Source organism: Nuphar pumila, chromosome 5 (genome assembly GCF_984573655.1).
Source record: "Nuphar pumila chromosome 5, dmNupPumi1.hap1.1, whole genome shotgun sequence".
Lineage (NCBI taxonomy): Eukaryota > Viridiplantae > Streptophyta > Magnoliopsida > Nymphaeales > Nymphaeaceae > Nuphar > Nuphar pumila.
Genome location: NC_143253.1, coordinates 133904512 through 133927389, shown reverse-complemented (window position 1 = coordinate 133927389; position 22878 = coordinate 133904512). Strand labels below are relative to the sequence as shown.

Sequence of the window (22878 nt, the reverse complement as noted above, 5' to 3'; positions counted from 1 at the left end):
ATCCATTACCGAGTTGGTTTTTATGTAAATTAATAAATACTGTTAAGGAGCGAGACCGATGCCAGGAGAATTGGGTGGGGTAATATTAGGATTTGGATGGGGTGGTCTCGAGCAATGTACAAGGGTGTCTTTCTGGAAAAGAGCTGGAAAGTGACCTTCGGGTGTCTTACCTATTTTCATCTCTCTCTCTCTCTCTCTCTCTCTCTCTCTCTCTCTCTCTCTCTCTCTCTCTCTCTCTCTCTCCTTAGTTTGGTGCAGCACACCAGCACAATTCTAGTCATGGGTTATCTCATTATAAAGGAATAACTCAAGCAATGAATATTTAACATACAACTAAAATCACGGTATTCTTAAATATGTTACAGATTTTCAAAGAATTATTTTTTTAAATACTTGAAGATTGCAATTCTATCTGAGCAAAGCCATCTAGAAAGTAAACTTGTTACATATAATTGGATAAGCAAATAACTGATAGCTCTATAACTTCAATATAACATATGATATATATGTAAAAGATTTATCTTGATCTTGTTAAAGCCAGCCAAATTGAAATAATGAGTTATTGACACAAGGCAGACATTATTACAATTGGCAGGGCACACATGAGAAGTTGAAAACTATGGTTTAATAAATTGCAAGATCGTACCAGACAACCTTCTATAACTCATGCGCTAAAGAAAGCGACTACCCAGAACGAGAGCAAGATGTTCTTACCATTCAACCCTTTGTTCTACAACATGGCTGTTTAGAGTCTCTTCCCGAAGATAAGTATTTGCCAAAAACCTGCAAAATCAATGAAAATAAGCAGGCATTTTCTGTTTATCCTATCAAATTGGAAGTGCAATACAGATATCAGTGACAAGCTTGAAGCTGATCTTTGTGTCCAAGACATTATATTGGCTGACAAAGTTCAATACACAGCAGAAATTCTAGCAGTCCAACATTATTAAGTTGGCTGAGATCAGGAGACAATTTATTCTACTTTATAAACTAGAAAAGCAAACTACAGTTAAATCACTGAAATCTTATACCACATTAGGTGATTCCACATGCACATGAAAATAATGCCACAACTTGTCTGAGAAAATAGTGTAGCCATGCCTGTGTTAGTTTTATGTAATTTCCTATTTAATGGTTTCCTATCGAATTCTTACTAGCAGCAATGCTGAAATCATGTATTGTTTCTGTAATGGTTTGTTACTCGCTCAGGAATTGACCTATCATAGCAAACATTGAGGTGGGCCATATTTTTGCACTTAGACAATGCAATGTTATATTTGATCATTCAGTCCGCTGCATGCTCAATTACAATAAACTTTCCATCCTTATACTCAATTTTCCTATATACCATCATTAAATTTTGAAAATTGACTGTTTCAATTTTTACTTCACTCAGTTATACATGGAAAAAGAGGAAAACTGAATTCACATCCTAGAAAATTATTTTAAGAGTTCAATAACACAATTGCCATCTTGCTGCTTATTTCCTGCACCAAGTTACTGTCTTTGCTTCATTCAGAGTCTGCCTTGCAAGAGTCCCTTCGCTATTCCAGTACCAAAAGCTCTAGTGTTGCTCTAACTCAAGCATGAATCTCTAGTTGCTTGTCCAATTCAGTGCCGTAGCAGATTATCTGACTTTACCAGCACCACCCAGCTATGCTGTAGCCACCATTTCTGGTTTGCACACTTGCATGAAAAGTCTGATCCCTTTGTAAAGGAACGTTGAAATGGTTCAGGCTTTTCTGAATCCCCCGAACTTCAGTTCTGATCATCTGTCACCACCATGTGCTATCTCTCCCAGGCATCAGCTGCCTCCAACCATTTAGCCTAGTCAAATCGGTGATCTCACACTATCCTGCAAGTATCTGCCAATACAACCAAGCATCTACCACAACAGAATAGTTGGCTATCAGATGATCAGTCTTATCTCAATATGCCCCGAAGTCATTTATTAATTACACAGCCATTGCAATTTGTTGGATCAATATAACACAGCTGTGAAGACGGAACCATCATAAAGATTCTCGTATATCCTTACCAACAACAAACCTCCCAACTGTGAATGACATTTTCTTTTAGACATTACAAACAAATAGCAAAATTTGCACCATAACCATGACTGCTCTTGTAAATTCTTACCAACAAATCGTAGTCAAAGCCACTCCAGTTAATAAGAAATGGAACATCAGCACTGAGATAATTGTGAAAACACCATGTGATACAGTATTAGCGTACCTGAAATCAACAAGGAAAAATTAAAAAGAAGCATTGCAGTAAAAAAAAAGGCTAATAATAAATTTAAAAAAAGAAAAACTCTCTGCCTGTGTATGGTTCAATTCAGATTGAGCTTGACTTTTTTGACTGAAGTGTGAGCATGAATAAAAGCAAAAAAGTACAATTGAGATGGAAATATAGAACTTAAATGAGACCACAATATGAATGAGATGTTCTAAAACAAAATACAGTTTTACAGAGAAACCAGCAGAATGAATTACAGAAGAAAAGAAGTTCCCCAATGCAAACCCGGACAAGAAAGTACAACAAAAAGCATTACTTACGCAGCACAGTATGCTGAGGTTGCAACTACCAAGAGGAGACTGCAGATTACAACAAATGCTGGATCATCACGTGCCCATTGATTCTTCGTCTCTGAAACATAAGAGGACATCCAAACCCAGACTTGAAACTTGAAAGTAAACAAGCATTTACTGTCAACTGCTAACAAATACACCAAAGATTGATTTGATGATACTGATAATTGCTCAAAATCAGTCATCAATGAGAAAAATATTTAGGCCAGCATGGCATGCTAATTATTGTAGTTTATTTTGGAGAGAGAAAAAATTCAACTAATCCCAACTATAAAACCTGTATATATTTGAGAAAAAACAAATGCAAATAACAATTTCTCTTGGTCAAAGGGAGAACTCCTTGAACCGACCAGGAATTTTAATTTTTGACAGTGAGGAATTTCACCCCTTTCTCCAATAAGAAAAGAAAAAAGACTTGGATTTTTCTGAAGAAAATTTGATGAGGAAAGTACTTTTTCCTTTTTTAATTAAATTATAAATAATAAAAGGAACAAAAATCCACTTACATCATGTTTCACTCTTTAAATTAATAGAAAAAAAGGGAAGTCTACTTCTTTCGAATCAAAAGATCACCTATTTTCATTCAAAAAAGAAAACCAGGCATGTAACGCCCTCAAAATCCCGAACCTGTAACTTTTTTTACGAAAATTCTGAAAGCTTTATAATCATTCTTTTTTTAGAGTTTAAAATAGAAGTTCAGCAAAAAATAATGTTTGAAATGACAAGTCAACGAACCTTGGGTGCATTACAAATTTACAGGCGAACCTTCCTTTACACAAGGGATTTGTAACTCTGTACATTCATTGAAACCAAATAGATTCAAAACGAGGTTTTAGAGTTTATACGAAAAGTAAAATTTCAAATAAACTTTTATACCAAATTACAAAAATGTTCTTAAGAGCAAAACGTTAGGGAAAGAGTCGCATCTTGCTATCATCATGTCATCACTTGTTGTTCCAACCTAATCATCACCTGTACCCATGAAACGGGTCAGATTGATTAAAATCTAGTAAGTGCATAAATATAACAATTCAGAACAAGACTAACATATACGTTGTTACTTTCGTGATGTGCAGTTCAGAATAAGCAAAATGAACATGATAACTTTGTTTCGATATTAACTGTCCTAAGGGTACGCATAGGAGAAACGTAGAAACAACTGAAACTACCCGGAAGTTTGTTATGCTATGTATTTTGATACCCCGAACAACTAACTAAGTATGCTCCTAAGGGGACGGCCAATGACCGAGAGAGAATTCCCCAGAGGCAACTCGTTAAAGGGGACACATCCATACTTCTACCGAAGTCATTGAGACTTACCACCTAAGATAATTTTTGGTAGCTCAGTCTCCTAACTTCGATGAGTGAGAACACTGAGTCATTTACTTGAGTAGTGTAGTTGTTAACAATCTATCGATTGCAGTTTTTGTACCATCCTATCTTCTTCCTTGACGAAACTAAAGAAACGAATGAGTATATTAGGTTTTATTTTAACTGACGACCCATTCTATATGCTCTGGTCTTTTAAACCAGCTTAAGCATCTTGGCTGTAAAGGCGATCATCACCTTTTATGTGATTTTCTTTTCATCATTGTGCATTTGCACGTTGAGGTTACCATAAACCTATCATCCAATCATTGTAGTATTAACATGCCATGCATGTCTGATAGCACCGCTACGATGAGAGAGGTATCAGTTTCTTAAAAAGAAACCCCAACTTTATTGTGTTGCGAAAGAAACGATGTAACCATTTTAATTTAATTCAACATACTCTGGTCTTTCAAACCAACTCGAGCATCTTGCCTGTGAAGACGATCATCACCATTTATGTGATTTCCTTTTCATCATTATGCATTTGCACATTACGAGGTTACCATAAACCTCTCATCCAATCATCGTAATACTAACATGTCTTGCATGTTTGATAGCACTGCTACGATGAGAGGGGTATCGGTTTCTTAGAAAGAAACCCTAACTTTATTTAGAAAACCTCAATGTCTCGTGCTCTTGGCATGAGATATCATAGTCATTTTCGGATATCACAACAAAGGACCATACGTACTTCTTAGGGCTACGTAGGGAAGGGAAAGACTTGGTTGCGAATAAGCAACCGCCATATATTCGTTTTTGCTTTTCGAAACAATGAATATTTCAAATATTAGAATCTTGCATAAAATCCCTTTTTCTTTAAATACTTGGCGAGCATGGGCAAATCTACGTCTTTAAAAGCAAGCGTGATGCAAGGTAGGCAGGAGTACGCAAAACTGCGTACCTTACAAAGTTATATATATGTATATATAATACATATATATCAAAACATAAGTTTGTGCACGTTACAGCGCGACAACAATGTAAATGAGATAAAGCAAGACTCGATATGCGAAACCACGCATCATGCTAAATAAACTGTGTAAGCGATGCACGATGTATGCAATCGTACATCGGCTAAATAAACAGGAAAGCAATGCATGATGTATGAAACCGTACATCGGCCAAATAAATTATGTAAGCAGTAGCCTGTACACGTAATAATGCGACGATAAAGTAAATGACATAAAGTCAGACTCGATGTGCGAAATCACACATCGAGCTAAATAAACTGCATAAGCGATGCACGAAACCGTACATCGGCTAAGTAAATTACGTAAGCAGTAGTCTATGCACGTAACAACGACAAAGTAAATGACATGAATTCAAATGAACAAGAATATGCAAAATTGCGTCTTTGATATATATGCTATACGTATAAGTTAGAAGTATTATGTCATTTGTCCTTATATACAACTTTTCCTACCTCGGAGACGGTCGGATTCATTGACGATTTCGAGCGTAGGTTATCAAGGGCTCGTGCCTTGGTATGCGTGTCACGTCCATTACATTGTCTTGGTACGCGTGTCACATCCATTACGCTAATGGTGTAACAACCCCAACTCACACCTCTTGAAAATGCGGATTTTTTTTTTACAAGTGCGAAAAACTTCCCAAAGACCCAGGGTCCTTACAGTTCCAATTTCAGCTGAATAACTGATGTAGAGAAGGCCCAGGCATCACAGACCCAACAACACGCCGACGATGTTTTGGGTCTGGGTCCGGACCCGAGACCCAGATCCAAATTGAAGTCCTTTAAATAAGCTGCCTAGGGTTTCGTGAGGGGGGAACTTTTTTCAGAAAAGCACAGCCGCAGTTTTGCTTTCTTCATTTCTTCAGCAGTTTTCTTTTCCTTTTTTTTATTATTGTTCTCCTTTACAGTCTGACGTCGATTACTGCCATTCTTTATTTTCTGTTAGTTAATAGTTGTATTCCCTATGAGCCCTGTCAGTCCATTATTTCTTTTGTCATTACTTCCTTTCTTTATTATTGTTTCTTTTGTTTCTTTGTTGTTTCACGTCAGTTGTTTTGCAGCCCTTCTCCCCATTGTTTGTCTCAGCCTACAACATGCTATTGGCATTTTGTTTATTCCAGACATTCTGTTTATTTCCTATTAGCTATTGTTTCTTTACTATTATCATTATCAGTTTGCACGTCATCAGCCTGTTAATACGTTATTGCTCGGATCCATTGATCTGAGCCTTTCCTCTTCTACGTGCCATTGGATATCGAGTATTGCACAATCGTGCGTTGAAAGGACCTTTCCAACGTCAACCCATAGCGTGACAACGTCGGTTCATTCGCTGATTAAGAAACAATCACGTCGGCAACCTTTTCGTGAATACTTTCGGCATTTCTCACTGCATCAAATGGTATCAGAGCCCGGGTTCTCCTCCGTCGTCTGCGATATGGTCCAGGAGGCGAGGAGCGATCCGGCGAATGGAAACGAGCAGGAGGATGCTGGCAGCGAGAGTCCAATGCTGCGTATGTTGAGAAGGATGACCAGAATGGAGGAAACTATGTCGAGGATGAACAGAGAAATCGTGGGCATCTCAAAACGACTAGATGGGATGGAGGCCCGACTAGTCGCCCTCGAAACACAGGGAGAGGGGCGTGCAACGTCAACCCAAAAACAGGGGGCGGATCAGGGTCGCCAGCCGATTCATGTTCAGCCTGTCAAAGACGAAGTTCCAACGTCGGCTCTCCCTCCCTATTTCGAGTTGCGTCCTCCCCTCCAGGCGAACCAGAGGAACCACGCAGGTACGCCTCCTCCTCTGGGTGTTTCCCTTTCTCTGCAGCAAGCCCTTACGGCTGCACCACCGGTCGGACCTGCTCTGCAGGACCCCAGCTTCATGTTGGGTCCTGCCGAAGGTCCAGGCCCGTGGCCGCGAGCTTCTGGGACGGTCCCATATGGTGGGTCGTGCCAGCAGGGTCCCAACATCACGCTGGGCCTGGCTGCCGATCGAGGCGCAGCGGCACAACCCGGGAAGGCAAAATTTTTCGAGGATCCTGCGTATGGAAGCAAGAAGACAGCAACCCATGGGAACCCTATCGTTGCGGAAACGGGTCAGCCGATGCACCCTCAGCTTGCCCCGATTCACCACCACACCTTCGATTCTCCCTCCATATTCTGACCTGAGTCCTCCGCTCCAGCCGAATCAAGGATCCACTGTATCACATAGGGATGAGGAGTTGCACGCAATTGCATTGTCAGCACAAGTACTGCTTTCTCAGCTAAAGCAGTCAACAGACAGAATACGTGAGGCTGATAACTTCATAAGGGCATCAGTGCTTGCCCTCTTTGTTTCAGATTGCTTTGGTGGCAGTGACAAAACTACAAACATTGTTAGGATGCGCAAGGTTGTTGCTGTTTCAAATTATCAACAACCTTTCATCTGCACATGCTCCACTGGAAGTGATCATGAGGGAGCAGGGGAACCCTTGGGGACGGGACCAGACCCAAGAGGGTCCAGACCCGAGTTCGTGGAAACAGGACCCGAGCCCGGGACAGAGAACCATCCTTTGGGTCCTCGGGAGCGGGACCATCAACAACTGTTTCAACCAATCAGTGAACAAAAACAACGTTTTGCAACTATTGCTGAATTGGCTGCAACATTACTCTCAGTCCTCCTCTACTTGGGATGGTGCAAGAAGCGACAGGTCTTCCATGATAATATATCAAGCAGAAAAATGGTGATCTTGAAATCATCAATCATGCAGTCTCTTACCTTTGAGGTTTTCCTCAAGAAGCCAATAAAGCTATCAATTCCTCAAGAAGCCAATAAAGCTATCAAGCAAGGCCATTATCGGACCTGAAACAAATGACTTAGAGGAGTCGAATCGAGATCCTGAAAGCTTCCATCAAGAGCAGGATCTGTTGCAGAAAACTGAAAAGCCCAAGCCTTGCGTTGAAGCTCTGTTCATTACGTTATTTGAAAATCATAGTAATCTTCTGGGCCCTTTTGTGGTTTCCACTCTTCATGTAGCAATGATTAGATTCTCAACAATAGAACCTGAAATACTGACCGCCTTGTTTCTCAAGGAAGCTGCCTATGGTTCTGCTAGACATACGTATCACGAATTGTCAAAATGTCACAGCTTCAAGACTTGGTATGAAGGGGTTATGTCTCTTGAACTCTCAAATAACCATCCTAATCAGCGAATTATACATCGAAAAGTTGCATGGATTTTTGGCAAATGGGTTTCAGAGACCAAAGGCGGCTTAAGGAAACCAATGTGTATGCAACTATGGGGAGCCACAGTGATTCAAGCATCTTCAATGGCACTGCAGCTACTAGATCTCTTTAGATACCTTGTGGCGATTATGGGAAGGAGTTTCGATCACTTACAAGTTGCAATGAATATCATTGAGTGCTACATTATCTTAGGCGGAATGTACTTTTTAAATGTTCATGCCCAAAACTTGGGCAAACTTTTAGATGGAATTGTGAACAGTGTGGTGACAATAAGTCGTCGGAGCCGACTTCTTCCCAACCCGGGGAGAATGATGCAGAGCAGGCCCAGGCATCACAGACCCAACAACACGCCGACGATGTTTCGGGTCTGGGTCCGGACCCGAGACCCAGATCCAAATTGAAGTCCTTTAAATAAGCTGCCTAGGGTTTCGTGAGGGGGGAACTTTTTTCAGAAAAGCACAGCTGCAGTTTTGCTTTCTTCATTTCTTCAGCAGTTTTCTTTTCCTTTTTTTTATTATTGTTCTCCTTTACAGTCTGACGTCGATTACTGCCATTCTTTATTTTCTGTTAGTTAATAGTTGTATTCCCTATGAGCCCTGTCAGTCCATTATTTCTTTTGTCATTACTTCCTTTCTTTATTATTGTTTCTTTTGTTTCTTTGTTGTTTCACGTCAGTTGTTTTGCAGCCCTTCTCCCCATTGTTTGTCTCAGCCTACAACATGCTATTGGCATTTTGTTTATTCCAGACATTCTGTTTATTTCCTATTAGCTATTGTTTCTTTACTATTATCATTATCAGTTTGCACGTCATCAGCCTGTTAATACGTTATTGCTCGGATCCATTGATCTGAGCCTTTCCTCTTCTACGTGCCATTGGATATCGAGTATTGCACAATCGTGCGTTGAAAGGACCTTTCCAACGTCAACCCATAGCGTGACAACGTCGGTTCATTCGCTGATTAAGAAACAATCACGTCGGCAACCTTTTCGTGAATACTTTCGGCATTTCTCACTGCATCAATAACCATACACCACAAACGAACTTACATTTACCATCCACAACCAAACCAAACCAAACCATTTTATTGATGAATTAATGTCAGTCTCAAAAGTAGTCTCATATTCAAACCAGAGTGAAGTAAACAACTAGACAAAAGCAAAAGAGACTGAAAGAAACAAAAAGTAGAGCCACTTTGTCCGTAAGTGAAGCGGTCTGAAGCAAATGTGACCCTCGTGTCTCCTCAAAAGCTAGTCGACTTTACTGAACACATGCGGCTGCGAAAAACCATAAAAGTAGAGGGTTAGAAATCCGAAGAATTCTGCGTACAGGTTCCTCTAATGAATCAAATAAGAAAAAAAACATGAATAAGATCCACGCAATAATTTTGAGGAACATAAATATCACATTCATAATTCAAATAACCATTCATACAATAGAGAACATCTATTAAGCATGAGTGAATATTAACTAAGCAACATGGAATGCAATTTAAGCAATAAGGGCATTTAACATACATTAGGGAACATCATGCATTCATCAACATATAACAATTAAAGGAATAGATAAAAGATGAATGTCCTAATGCATAGCAGAAATATGCATGATTTATGTGCAATGCATGAACACCTTATTATCTGTCCTTAAGGTTTTCCTTTTCCATATGCATGCCCTATTAAATGCATACAATTTAATTTCCTCTTTTTAATTATCGTTGCCCTTGGATACACCAAACGGGTAAATTCCCCGAGGTCAAGTTAGGTTCCCAGGATAGCTTAACACATAATTTGTATTTTATTACTGGGTTCCAAACTTAGCCCTCGACCGATATCAGGAATCAACACCATCCATCGGAACATTTGAAATTAGCATCCAATGTCGAGGACACCATGGAAATCAACATCCACTGGTGCCACTTTTCTTGGTATACCAAAACAACATCTGTGTCAAACACACCATCCCCAGGAAAAGTGACAGACTCTCCCTAAAACCGTGGCTAGGAGAAGAACCTCAATATCGGATTCAGGGGCAACAACAATGCACACAGAGTTTTTGTATCCTCACGGTTTCCCCAAAACCGCAACCTCCGAGATTCTCACAATAAAGAAGGAACATCAAGGAGAACATAAATTACATTGTTCTTTACTTTCTTTTATCTTAATAATTCATCTCTTTTACATTTGCAAATCAACATGCAAGTTAATAATATAAGCTTGCAAATCAGCATGCCAAGCTCTTCACGGGATCACAGCCTGCGGCAACAGAATACAATGCATCTCTTTTATATTTGCAAATCAACATGCAAAATTAGTAACATAAGCTTGCAAATCAGTATGCCAAGCTCTTCACGGGACCAAAGCCCATGACAACAGAAAACAATCCATCTCTTTTACATTTGTAAATCAACATGCAAAATAAGTTTGCAAATCAACATGCAACCTTAAGCTCGCAAATCAACATGTGCAGCTCTTCATGGTCTATCACCCATGGCAACAATAGAACAACGCAATTCAAACCATAATATAAATGTGATTTTTGCGATGCATTTAAACAATTTAAGAAGGAGCAACCAAAGCTCAAGGCTCTCCAGGCCTATGATGGTTCATTTAGACAATCGATGCATTATACGCAAAAACCATAACAACTTGCAATGTATGCAATGAAGTCAACATGCTTCTCAATGCATATTTAGATATGTCAATTTAACCATGTGCATGATATATCACATTCATATGCATGTGTTCACCATTCATGTGCATGTGCCTTTACGAAATCATTCCACATACATGCATTCACTCATGAATCATCTCAATTGGGACAAGTGAACAACTCATGCACTTATGTACCTGTGAAACACCCATCAATTCATGTATGCACATGCATTTGAAACAAACTTCATATACTATAATGCTTAAGCACGTCACATCAAGTCAAAGCATATAAATAAATTCCAAATCTCGACATGTCTAGAGAACCAACATGCATGCACACCACACATTCTGGAAATTTATACACACATTCAGAAATGCAAACATGTATCATGTGTATGTCACGATAAATATTCATAAGCATACCTTTGTTCAATTCGTATGCATACTCAAGTCAAATGCATACTTTTATTCATGAACCAGTTCCAATTAAAAATATGTGAACACGCACGCCATGAGGTACGTGCCAAAATACATAAATTCAATGTATACACCATAGGGTGTCTTTAATTGTAAAACAAAGGAACAGGTAGAGTGGTCAAATTCTAATGAATAATTAACTACTGACTGCAACCACGACTACAGCCATAACCTGTTGTATTCATATGCTGAAAATTGTTTGTCATCCCAAGTACAATACTAAACAGAAACTCATAGCGCTTATTGCTTACAATCAGTTGTAAGTATATAAGGTTTACCAAAGTAATTGGCAGCACATACGTCATACGTTCAGATTCAGGAATTAAGGTCTAACATGCATGTCATGTATTCTGTTATGTGATGTTCTAAAGAACAGACCCAACCCAGGCAAATGCAGAGTTATGCTACAGCTCAAATGTAATTCCCACTATGTATAACTAATCCAGAGTCGTATCGTAGATTACTTCCAGTCATCAAGGGTGTTTAAAATTCTAGAATCAATGCACAAATAGACTTACATGTTGCCATACTGATTAGGATTTCATTAATCAACTATATATTTTATACCTGCTCTAATAAGCCACACTAGATAGGTACTATTCCCACACCATGAGCATGTAATAATCTGAGGATTTAAAAGAATTCAGAACATATGTGATTTCCAATAGGGTTGTCAATCAGCTCCTGCAAGGGTCTGGATATCAAAGTTTCAGAACATATGTTTTATATTCATTGGTAGGAATTAAAAATTTACACCACGACTTTACATGTTAATAACTAAAACACACCACTCAGATTATCTATCTATTTTCCTGTTCAATTAACCATCTCAGTAGACAAGAGAAGAAACTCCCAATGTTGAGCCTGTACAATAGGTATTCTCAACAACCTCTGCATACGAGGATCAAAAACCTATTTACATACTAACAATTAAAATTTGCTTTATAATTGATATCTGATCACAAGAGTGTACCATTCAGCATGTCTGCGATTCATCTTAGTTGTTTCCCACATAGTTCATTAACCTCAGAACATAACACCAAATGAATGAATATGTACTTTCAGAAATTAATCCATGAAATTTCCAGACTTCAGTATATAGCAAGCACTGAGCCTATTCCAATATTTATTAAGACTACAGAGATTTCAAAGCAACATCAGATGACTATTAAACATGCAGAGATTTATCTAGATGGATTTCACCAGAAAAACATAATACATACGCCAGTTAATATACAGATGCTCATTCAGTTAGACATCAGAACTGGAAACATAGATCGTGCAAAAGCTCACTCAGATGGGTATCGATGAAAACAGAGAATCCAACACATTAAGGCATCCATTAACATGCAAGAGGAAAAGCCCAAACGCACGGATGACTATGATTCCTTCATCTCCTTTCAGAATATATTGGAAACACAGCTCACATTTCCAACATTAAACCCTACCAAACTATCGCCGTACCTCTGAATCCGTGTTTGGGGCTGAAACTGTTGCAAGAAATGGATTTTAACGGCCATCAATCCTTTGCCGTGAAGGGGTGATCATGAATGCCCGAAAGTCGCCGGCTGCTAACAGGAGGGTTTGAGGGTGGTGTCGTCGTCGCTCCGAGGTCGCCGATGATCGGCGGTTACCGGGAAGCTAGGCGGTGGCAAGGGAGGGTCACTGATGGGAGACAGAGGTGGAGGGTCACTGCCTACCTGCAAGGGCCGGCAGGCGACGACGTCTGGCGTCAGGGCTGCAAGGCATTGCCGATGGCTTGCACAGAGGGAGACGAAATCAGGGGGAGGAAAAGGGAAACGAGAGAGAAGGCACAGGCGAGAGAAGAAGAAACCAACTCGCGATCCCCCTTTTGAAGGGGAAAGCCCGAAAAGGGAGGAGACGACCTACCTCCCGGCAGCTGCGCTTTGGCCCCCTCCCCATTACGATTTTCTTCTTACGAGGTTAGGATTCACTCTGAACCCTAACCCTCTCTCTTTATCGGGCAACCCATATCGGGTTGCCTTTATCTGCTTCTTTAGTTTGTTTGTTTGTTTGTTTTTTATACTGCTTACCTTATTATGCGAGGCACGGTCCGGGTCCGAGACTCAGGATCCAACCGTGAGTTGGATTCGAGACTCACCCATACGATGTGGATCCATAGGTTGGATCCGAATGGATCCAACAGTGGATCCTTGAGTTATATATATGTATTTCTTCTTCTTCTTATTATTATTATTATATATATAATATTATTTATTTATTTTTCCTTTTTTAATAGGTTTACATAATATTATATGTATATTCCCCTTTTTATGGATCCTGGATCCGAAATACGGATCCTAGGCCCATTTTGCATATTTCGCATTATTGTATTTTATAAACAAAAGTAATTAGCGGAAAATTACGGTTATTACAGATGGGGCGCACTAAAAGATATTTATTACGCTACGAAAGAGAATGCTGCAATCACTTAAAATAAATAAAATAAGCAACGTTTTGTGTTGCACGGGTCGAACTCGAACTTAGTTCGAGCCGACCGGGCTGAGCTAGGTTCATGCCAAGAGTAAACCGAGCTGGGCTCGGTGCTAGCCGGGCAAAGCTCGGCTACGTCTGACCAGCAGAAGGCGGAGACCGAGCTCAACTCAGTAGAGTCTACCCAACATGGCTAGGCCAGCCCATGGCGGGACAGTCCACAGCCGAGCCAGGCTCGGTTCCGGTCATATGGGAAAACAAAAGGGGAGGGGGTGGACTCGGCAGTCAAGCTTAACCTGGAAAGGACCGAGCCTAGGCTCGGTCCCTCAGTGCAGAGAACCAGGCTAGGCTCAATTCAAACCGAGCCCAGCTCGGTATCTTATCCTACCTCAGTTGCAGCATCCTGCTGCAGCTAAAGGGACTCAGGGAAAAGAGAGGGGGCAGGAGGGTTGCCCCTCCTGCCTGCGCAAATAGAGAGGGAGAGGGGACAAGAGGGTCAGTGCCCTCCTACCGTCGGTTAACAGGGAGACGAGAGGGTGCAGTGGATTAACTGGGAGACGAGAGAGGAGGGAGGAGGGTGGCACCCCTCCTCTGACTCTGTTCAAAACAGGGAGACATGAGAGGAGACGGCAGGAGGGGTCCCTCCTCTGCCATGGTCTACAAGGAAACAAAGAGAGGACAGAAGGGGCAGCACCCTCCTGCCGACGTCAACAGAAAAAGAGGGCAGGAGAGTCTATAATAATATAGTGTATCATAAAGATGTGTAAAGTAACTTATTAGGATACTATGAAAATACCCTATAAAGGAAGGGTATACTAGTCTTTTCATTCTTTTTCTTTTTAATATCTCAAGGGAGTCGATCCTTAAGTTGTATAAAGTCCTCATTCACAACAAGTAGTGAACTTGTGTTCCCAACTTTTGATGTTGAGCTTCCTCTAACCCTAACATATTTTCCTCTTGTTTCTTTGTTTCACTAACATGGTATCACAGCCATATTGAAGACAAGATATTGTTGATTAAAGATGTGCATGTGGAGGAGAAGGCTTCAATCTGTTGGGACCAGACTCACCTCGACTTGCACGTTGTACGTGGAACCAAAAATTGCTATGAACATTTCAAATTATATGAGGCAAAAGAAGCTTCGACATTTCTCAAGCAAGTCTATAAACAGGAAAACTGGGCAAGACATTATCAACTCACTCAAGAGTTGATAAGTATGTGACAGGGAAACAAGTCAATTGAAGAATTCTACTCTGATATGCAAAGAATCTGTGATGCTCTTGAACTAATGGAGGGGCAGAAGAAATATGAGAAGTGTATGAAATGTGTGCCTTACACTTCATGTCAAACTTGTTTGGGGATTCTTGATCAGCACAGGGAGACTGATAGAGTTATTGAGTTTCTCATGGTTCTTTGATCAAAATTTGATGGGACAAGGAGTGTCATCTTGCATCATTCTCACTTACCATCTGTGACCCAAGTCATTGCTCAGTTAATTGCAGAAGAGACTAAGCTAAATTCTCTTGAATCATTCTCTTATGAGGATAATGTCATGGTTGCATCAAGACGAATGAGTGGCAGAATGGGTGGAAGAGGTTGTGGTAGGACTGGAGGACGAGGGAAAATGGATTTTGGTGGAAGAGGTAACCTTAGTTCTATTCAGTGTCACTATTATAAGGGCTTTGGTCATATGAAAAAATATCGTCTCATTCTCAAGAAAAAAAATGGTGATACTTATGCAACCTCTACTGAGAGTGAGGGTGTCATGCTCAAGGAGGAGCAGTCAGGTGGTTCTTCGTCAGTTGGTGGTAAAGTGATAATTAGTGGGCAACTTCAAAGATTAGAGCAAGTTCAACAGGAAATTCAGCATCAAATCCAACAATTGCAGTGCTCAGTCAGCCATTGGCCATTCTTCCTTTGTCACTCCTGTCTCCTTATCTGGTACTGCTTTCTCAACTATCTCAGGTTCATCCTCAAGTTGGCTAATAGACTCTAGGGCTTCATGCCATATGACACCTTATGAGTCTGTCTTAGCCAATTGTCGTCCCTACAGTGGCATCTTTCGCACTGCATATGGTTCTTCTATGTTTGTCTCCAAATTAAGCTCTATTACTTGTGATTCTTATCCTGGTAGTAAATTCAATCTTTCTCAAGTTTATCATGTTTCATCTCTTGCTATGAACCTTAGTTTTGTGGGTCAGATTACCAAACTTAACCGTAATGTCATCTTCTCCTCTATTGGTTGTGTTGTGCAGGATCAGTTGTCAAGGAAGAAGATTGAGATTGGACATAGAAAAGGAGTTTTGTACTATCTGGATTCGATTGATATGAGGGAGCAGAAGGAAGTTCAAACCGGATATGAAGCTTTAGTTTTAGATAAGTCTGTTTTGTGGCACCAGAGACTCAAGCATATTTTTAGCTCTAGGTTGCAAAGTTTAGTGTCCTAGTTTTGAAAAATCCAAGTTAGTTGTGTCAAATCATGTTAAAGATTGTATAAGTTGTAGATTAGCCAAGAGTCATGCTTTACCATTCAAGTCTAGTGATAGATAATCAGAAAGTCCTTTTGATTTGATACATTCAGATGTATGTAGTCCTTCTCCTGCTGTGTCAAAAGGAGGATTGTACAAGGTTTACATGGATATATTTTATGAAAAATAAAAGTGAATTTTTTGAAATCTTTAAGAGCTTTTGTGTCATGGATGAGAATCAATTTGCAGCTAAGGTCAAAACTTTGCGTACTGACTCTGGTGGTGAATACATTAGCTATTGGTTTGAAAAAATCTTGCAAGAGAGAGATGCGGTTTATTAAAAATCCTATCCTTACATTCCTGAGCAAAATGGTGTAGCTGAGAGAAAAAACAGACATAGCTTGAAAACAACAAAATCTCTTCTGATTGGGGAGAGAGGTACCCAAAGTGATTTGGGCATATGCAGTTCAACTGAGCATTTATCAGATAAATCGTATGCCCTCTGGAGTACTTAAAGGCATATTCCTTTTTCAGAAACTATATGGAAAAGTTTCAAACTATGATATGTTAAAGGTGTTTGGTTGTGTATGTTTTGTTTAGATAGCTGACAGATACAGGGATAAGTTATTTCCTAAAGCTGTCAAATGTTGCTTTCTTGGTTTTGCTGAGGGTAAAAAGGATACAAGTGCTATGATCCAGCTGGAAAGAGTGTGAGTATCCAAGCATATTGTGTTCCCGGAGAATGTGTTAAACTTTAATCAGTATAAAAAAAAAGTTAGAAAATGAGATTGACTTGTTCTTTTTAGTTCCCTTTAAAGAAGGAAAGGTGGCAGAGAGAGGATGGAGAGTCAAGGGGAGCAAGTTTTAGCTAGAGAAGATAGGTTTGGTCAGACCTATTCAAGGAGACGTGAAGGTGTGATTGAAATTTCATTTTTTGATCAAGTGGAAGATCAGGGAAGTGAAGAGGTCAATCTTAATCAAATTCCTACGACAATTGATCTGGGACAACCACAAAACTTAGAGTTACCATCGTCTTCTTCCGCATCTTCTTAAGTACGTAAAAGTTTTAGACCTTTGTACTTTCATCTCATTTTGCGTCCTATGAGTCTTTTGCTCCCCATCATCGTGCTTTCTTAGCCTTAATCCATTAATATGTTAAGCCTGAGTCCTACGCAGAGGTAGCAGGAGTGGAAAATAGCCATGGTTGATGAAATGAATGCACTTGAAAAAATGCAGGCATGAGAGCTAGTAAAATCACCTCTAAAGAAAAATGTCAATGGCAGCACATGGGTGTACAAGGTAAAGGCAAAGGCAGATGGGTTAGTAGAGAGGTAAAAACAAATGCACTTGAAAGATGCTGCTTCTTACCCTTAAATTGTATAAAGACCTCATTCACGACAAGTAAAGTAGTGAACTTGTGTTCCCTCCGTTTGATGTTGAGCTTCCTCTAACCCTAATATCTTTTCCTCTTGTTTCTTTGTTTCACTAACAAACTAAAAGGAGTTTATTTATTTGATTTAGTGCAAGACACAAGATGAACTTAGTGAACTAACATTTTAATTGATAGAGATTAGCAATAAATTCAAGAGAGATTTTCTAGGAAAATCGCTATGAGAGTACCTTTTCTGTTTTTGTTTTCTTCTTATAGGCGATTGGGAAGCATAGATCGAGCTTGGTTGTATTCAATATTGTGTCAGTTCTAGGATAGGTTGTTACATAGAGTAATATAGCAATAATGTTGTGTTTTCCCTTAGAGAGTATGTTCCATAGGGAGCCTCATAGTCACTGTTTACAGTTGAGACTTTACTTTAGTAGTCATAAAGGGCAAACACAAAATGATTTCATTATGCAATATCAATGATGATACCATATCAAAAAGCACATGCAGAAGCAGCGAGCCTGCAACAAAACATGTGACAAATAATAAAAATATGCCAACCGTGATAGTCAACATAATCCATCAAGGCATTCTGATATGGCCAAAAATATACATAGAAGTTGATGAAAAAAAAAGCACATAGAAGCTGGCAATGCAGTGAGTGGACTTACGTTTATGGTATTTGGTGTGCTGATAGCTGTTTCCAGTTATTGACCCATACATGCAAGGATTGTAAGAAGCATAAACGAAAATCAGGAAAATCCAAATGCAACAGCCAGGATGTTTAAGACACATGAAAGATCACAATCATTGTAGTAATTCTGGAAGAGAAATTCCATAAGATTGTGGCGATCACAAACATTTTCTGCTCAAATCCCAGCACATGAAATATCATAAAGAAATAAGTAATATGCTAGGCATTAATGTGAATTCACTTATACATTTAGGTACGAGATCAAAGTCTCTACTATCAGCATTCATGGCAAAGAAAATGACTCGAGCCAAACCAAATGGACCAAATTTTACATTAAAACCCTAGTTTGATTTCAAATTGCACCAAGTGAACAGAAAAGACTAATGACAGCATTATCCTACTCTCCACTTAATGGTCATGGACAATCAAATCCTCTTGCATAAAAAAACAAGGAGCATTCAAAAGAAACAAATTTTACTTTCTTTCTACTAAAATCACAGCAGAAAGATAAAATAAAATTCAAATTCTCAATGCTGACAGTGAACCCCTCAATGCAAGTTTCAAATGCTATCCCCATTGTTGAAGATCTCCATAGAAAAAACACGACAGTTACAAAACATGAAAGGTTCCAGATCAAGTCTTCACCACTCCATCCAGAGTGGAGAGGCCAGGAAAATATGTTTGCTTGGACATGACAAGTGATGGTTTTCCAATCTAAGGTCCATTGAACACTATTTGATTCAACAGGCAGCAGAGAATTTCATCATCCCTACTTGCAGCTTAGATCTGTAACATCCTTCATATTTCAGACACTAAGAACAATAAGGTGTTCTTCCTTTCAAATGACTGGTGCTAACCTTTCCATTTTTGAATCCCATGGGGGGGAAGCAGTTCCCTTAGGGGGTGTCTGTTACACTCCCACTCAAAGGAAGCTTCTTTCCTTTGAAAGTGCCACTTTGGAGGGAAATTGCCTCCCCAAGGGGGGGAGGTATGAACCCATTTTCACAGGAAAGCTGCTTTTTTCCATTTATTATGTGGGTCCTACCATATATTTCTCATTGACATGTTTGTTTCTCCCTTTGTAGGAAAGAGGCCCTATTTCCTGTGAAAAGGGCCTCTTTCATAGGAAAGGGCATGAAACAAATACACCCCCCCTACTTTCTTGCCACAAATATCATTGATACAGCAAAACATACAGACAAAAATCTCACCAGAATATTGCATGACAAGGGTCAAAAGTTAAAATCAATTCTTACATATACCACTCATTCATGATTTGTAACATGCATTTATAAAAGCATGGACGGTAAAGCTTAATTAAAACAATTTTGTAAGAGGCCTTATGAAAATACATTATCATATTACAAGAGTTGTAACATATGAAAAACAAATCATAAATCAAGAAGAGAAAGGCTCCACTTCCATGGAGGAAACCAAGTCAGAGTAGCTATGTTAGAGTGACACGCCATTTTGTGTGTGTGTGTGCATGTGTGTCACTGGTGACACAAGCTGACATGCCCGGACATGCAGACACTGACATTGATACGTACAAATAATTTTTTTATGATCTCTTTATACTTTTTGATATTTTTTAAATAAAAATGCATTTTATAGCTTTTTATTGATTAAAATTTTAAAAATTTCTGTGTCTTCATGTCCTATTTTCTGAAAAAATTTCAAACTTGCAAATCGAACTAGAGTCACATGCCCTCATGTCCACGAATCTTTGTGACATAGCAGAGTAATTTGTGCAAAGCCAAACTTATGCATTCATCTATGATGCACTTCAGAGTGACATCAGAGACTTCTTCAGCACTAGAATTCATGACCTCAAAAGTTCTTCAACTTCTTCAAGCCAGACCAGTCACCACTAGTTCATACTACACCAAACTTTCTCATGCAAGGATATGCCCTTGAATCCCTGAATTTGGCAGAAACCAAGGTTTCCTTTTATGATGAACTAAAATAATATCTGGCTTTACAATATCTATTTGGTTTAGACATTACCCACCACATCCAGTATTAAATACATGTTTTGACAATAACATAACAAAATATTCATAGGAACACATCATCTCTTCCCACAGTGTTCATTGTATTCTACGGAAAGATACAGAAGGCTAAGAAACAAAAATATTTACATTAAGGGCATGTTTTCTTTGGTCAAAGGTGGGGATGCACATTCACAGCCGAGAAAGTAGAAGCTGTGATATGCAACCTTTCCATTCATTCAGCCTGCTGTTTCGGATCTAGTCTCACGTATAGCAGAAGAAAAAAATAAACATGAATTGGAACACAAGGAATTTAGCGAAGATACATACACAACTTTTGGTGAGGTGCAGAGATGAAGCAATTGCCAGAAAGAATATTCAATGTCCATTTGTTGCCACTGCAAAAAGAAAGGAATGGAAAAAAGAATCACAACCAACAAAAAACAAAAACAAAAAAAAAACTTAACTTCTAGGTGCAAAGTAAGCGACCGGGGCGATTTCTTATTATGGAAATGATATCAGAATGTGTTCCAAAAATCCCAATTCATCAGTCTCGCTTCAAGTTCACTTAGATCAGTTCGTATTCATAATTCCCAATTATTCGAACCCGATCAAATACTAAATCATCTGTCTCACTTCAAGTACACTTTGATCGGTTCGTATTCACAATTCCCACCTAAATCGAACAGGTTTTGAACCCAAACGCGCGTATTTCAAAATCGCGATATAAATATTCCACGAAACTTACAAATTCAAGTAAATCATGTTATCGACGACGGAAGAATCAAGCGGATCTGAAACAAATCGATGCAAGAGATGGAGAACGAGAGAACGAACTGACCTTGACGATTCTGCGGAAATACTGAGAGGGCGCGGAATGGAGACGCGACGTGGACGGCTGGCGCCCTCTGAAGACGGTCGGCAGCATCTTTCCCGGGCGACCCGAGGGGAAGAAAGCGATCTCCCTCCGGCGGCTTTGGCGGAGAGGGATTGCCGGGAAATTGGATCGTGGCTGCGATTTCCGGCGTCCGACTCGCCGTTACGGGTGATCATCACAGTGCAGTAACGAGCGGAGAGACTTGAAGAAGCGCCGGACGGCTTTCGGTATTTTGCCGCGCTCCTTCTTTTTTATCCTTTTGCTGGTCCGTCAGATGGTAGTTTTCGTCATACGTGTATACAAGTGCAGAGTTCTTAAGTGAGATGTGCGGTGAGGATTGAATATAACCGACGAGTGGTTATATGCAATATGACCGCAACTGCCCCCCTGCAGTAGCGGGTGTGCCCGACTCTCTGTGGCCGTCAACGGGTCGGGTTTGAGTCAGACCATGAGGGTCCAGACCCGGATTTTTATGTTAAATGTTATACTTCAATACTATGCGTTACATTTTTACAAACTTATACGAGTCAAGCCAAGTTGTGTTCGTCTTGTTCATGCTTAACAAGCTGCTCGTGACTCGGCTCACAAACTACAGGAACCAAATATGAATGGGTTCATGGTAAGCAAAACTGAGCAAAGTCATGAGATGCTAATTTACTTTACAACCCTAATTCCTATAGTTTGGGTTCAATAGGTAGCTGCCAATTCTAGTAACTGATGATATCCACTTTCATGATTCCATAAATTCCTTCCAACTCCCTCTTCGAGCTTTAAACATGAATAATTTTTTTGCTCAAACGGAATGTTGCTCATATGGTAGGGGCGACTTGTGAATGACACCAAGTTGCTGGCACATCACAAGTTTGAAACCCACTGGTGGAAGATATGTGTACTCCGTAGTGGGCTATGGAGACCTCAAGGGTTTTGCCAACCAAAGGCCAACCAATGTGTGGTCGGTGATGGAGTTTTTTTTTCTTAAGATTATCCAAAAAAAGAAATTGCAAATGTTTAAAACCCATAAAAAAGAAATGCCAAAAGCCTTAAAACAAATGAAAATGATTATACGGAAAAAATAACATGTTTTTTGAAATGCCCTCAAAATTTTCGAAATTCACCCCATGTCTAAATTCTCAAATGTCCAACTCCTTTAGGACCATTTTACTCTTCGCACGAGCGAATCTTCTGAAGTTCGTGCGATATATCGGGTATGCTTTCCAGGTATCACAAACTCTCACTAAAAAATAGATTTGCATATTATTTTTCATACCTTACGAAATCTGCATAACCAAATCTTTGGATTTTCTATAATTGGAACATGTTGAAACTTCATAAATATTATACTAAATTCACATATATAGTACGGAGTTCGTATAACCAAATCTGTGAACTTTCTGTAAATGAAACCTATCAAAACTTCATAAATATTCTACTAAATTCACATATATAGTACGAAGTTCGCATAACCAAAACTGTGAACTTTCTTTAAAAGAAACCTCTCAAATTTTCATAAATATTTCACTAAAATTGTATATATAGTACAAAGTTTGCTTAATCAAATTTGTGAACTTCTTGTAATTAAAATCTATAAAAACTTCGCAAATATTTTACTAAATTCATGTATATAGTATGAAGTTCGCATGACCAAATTCATGAACTTTATATAACTAAAACATGTTGTAACTTCACAAATATTTTACTAAATTCACATATATAATATGTTCGCACAACCAAATTC

At 39.3% G+C, this 22878-nt stretch overlaps 1 protein-coding gene across 1 annotated transcript in view; it reads right to left on the bottom strand.

Moving 5' to 3' along the window:
* Nucleotides 1-21357, bottom strand: part of LOC149838844 (uncharacterized) — a 36327-nt gene extending 14970 nt beyond the window's left edge. Inside the window, exons 1-6 of the mRNA XM_090006833.1 lie at nucleotides 21108-21357; nucleotides 20597-20664; nucleotides 18253-18278; nucleotides 2559-2649; nucleotides 2140-2235; nucleotides 715-783 (exon numbers count right to left, since the gene is read on the bottom strand). Coding sequence (XP_089862959.1) covers nucleotides 715-783; nucleotides 2140-2235; nucleotides 2559-2649; nucleotides 18253-18278; nucleotides 20597-20664; nucleotides 21108-21194 — 437 coding nt within the window. The 5' untranslated portion in view covers nucleotides 21195-21357. The remainder of the gene's footprint in view (nucleotides 1-714; nucleotides 784-2139; nucleotides 2236-2558; nucleotides 2650-18252; nucleotides 18279-20596; nucleotides 20665-21107) is intronic.
* Between the last annotated feature and the right edge of the window lie 1521 nt (nucleotides 21358-22878).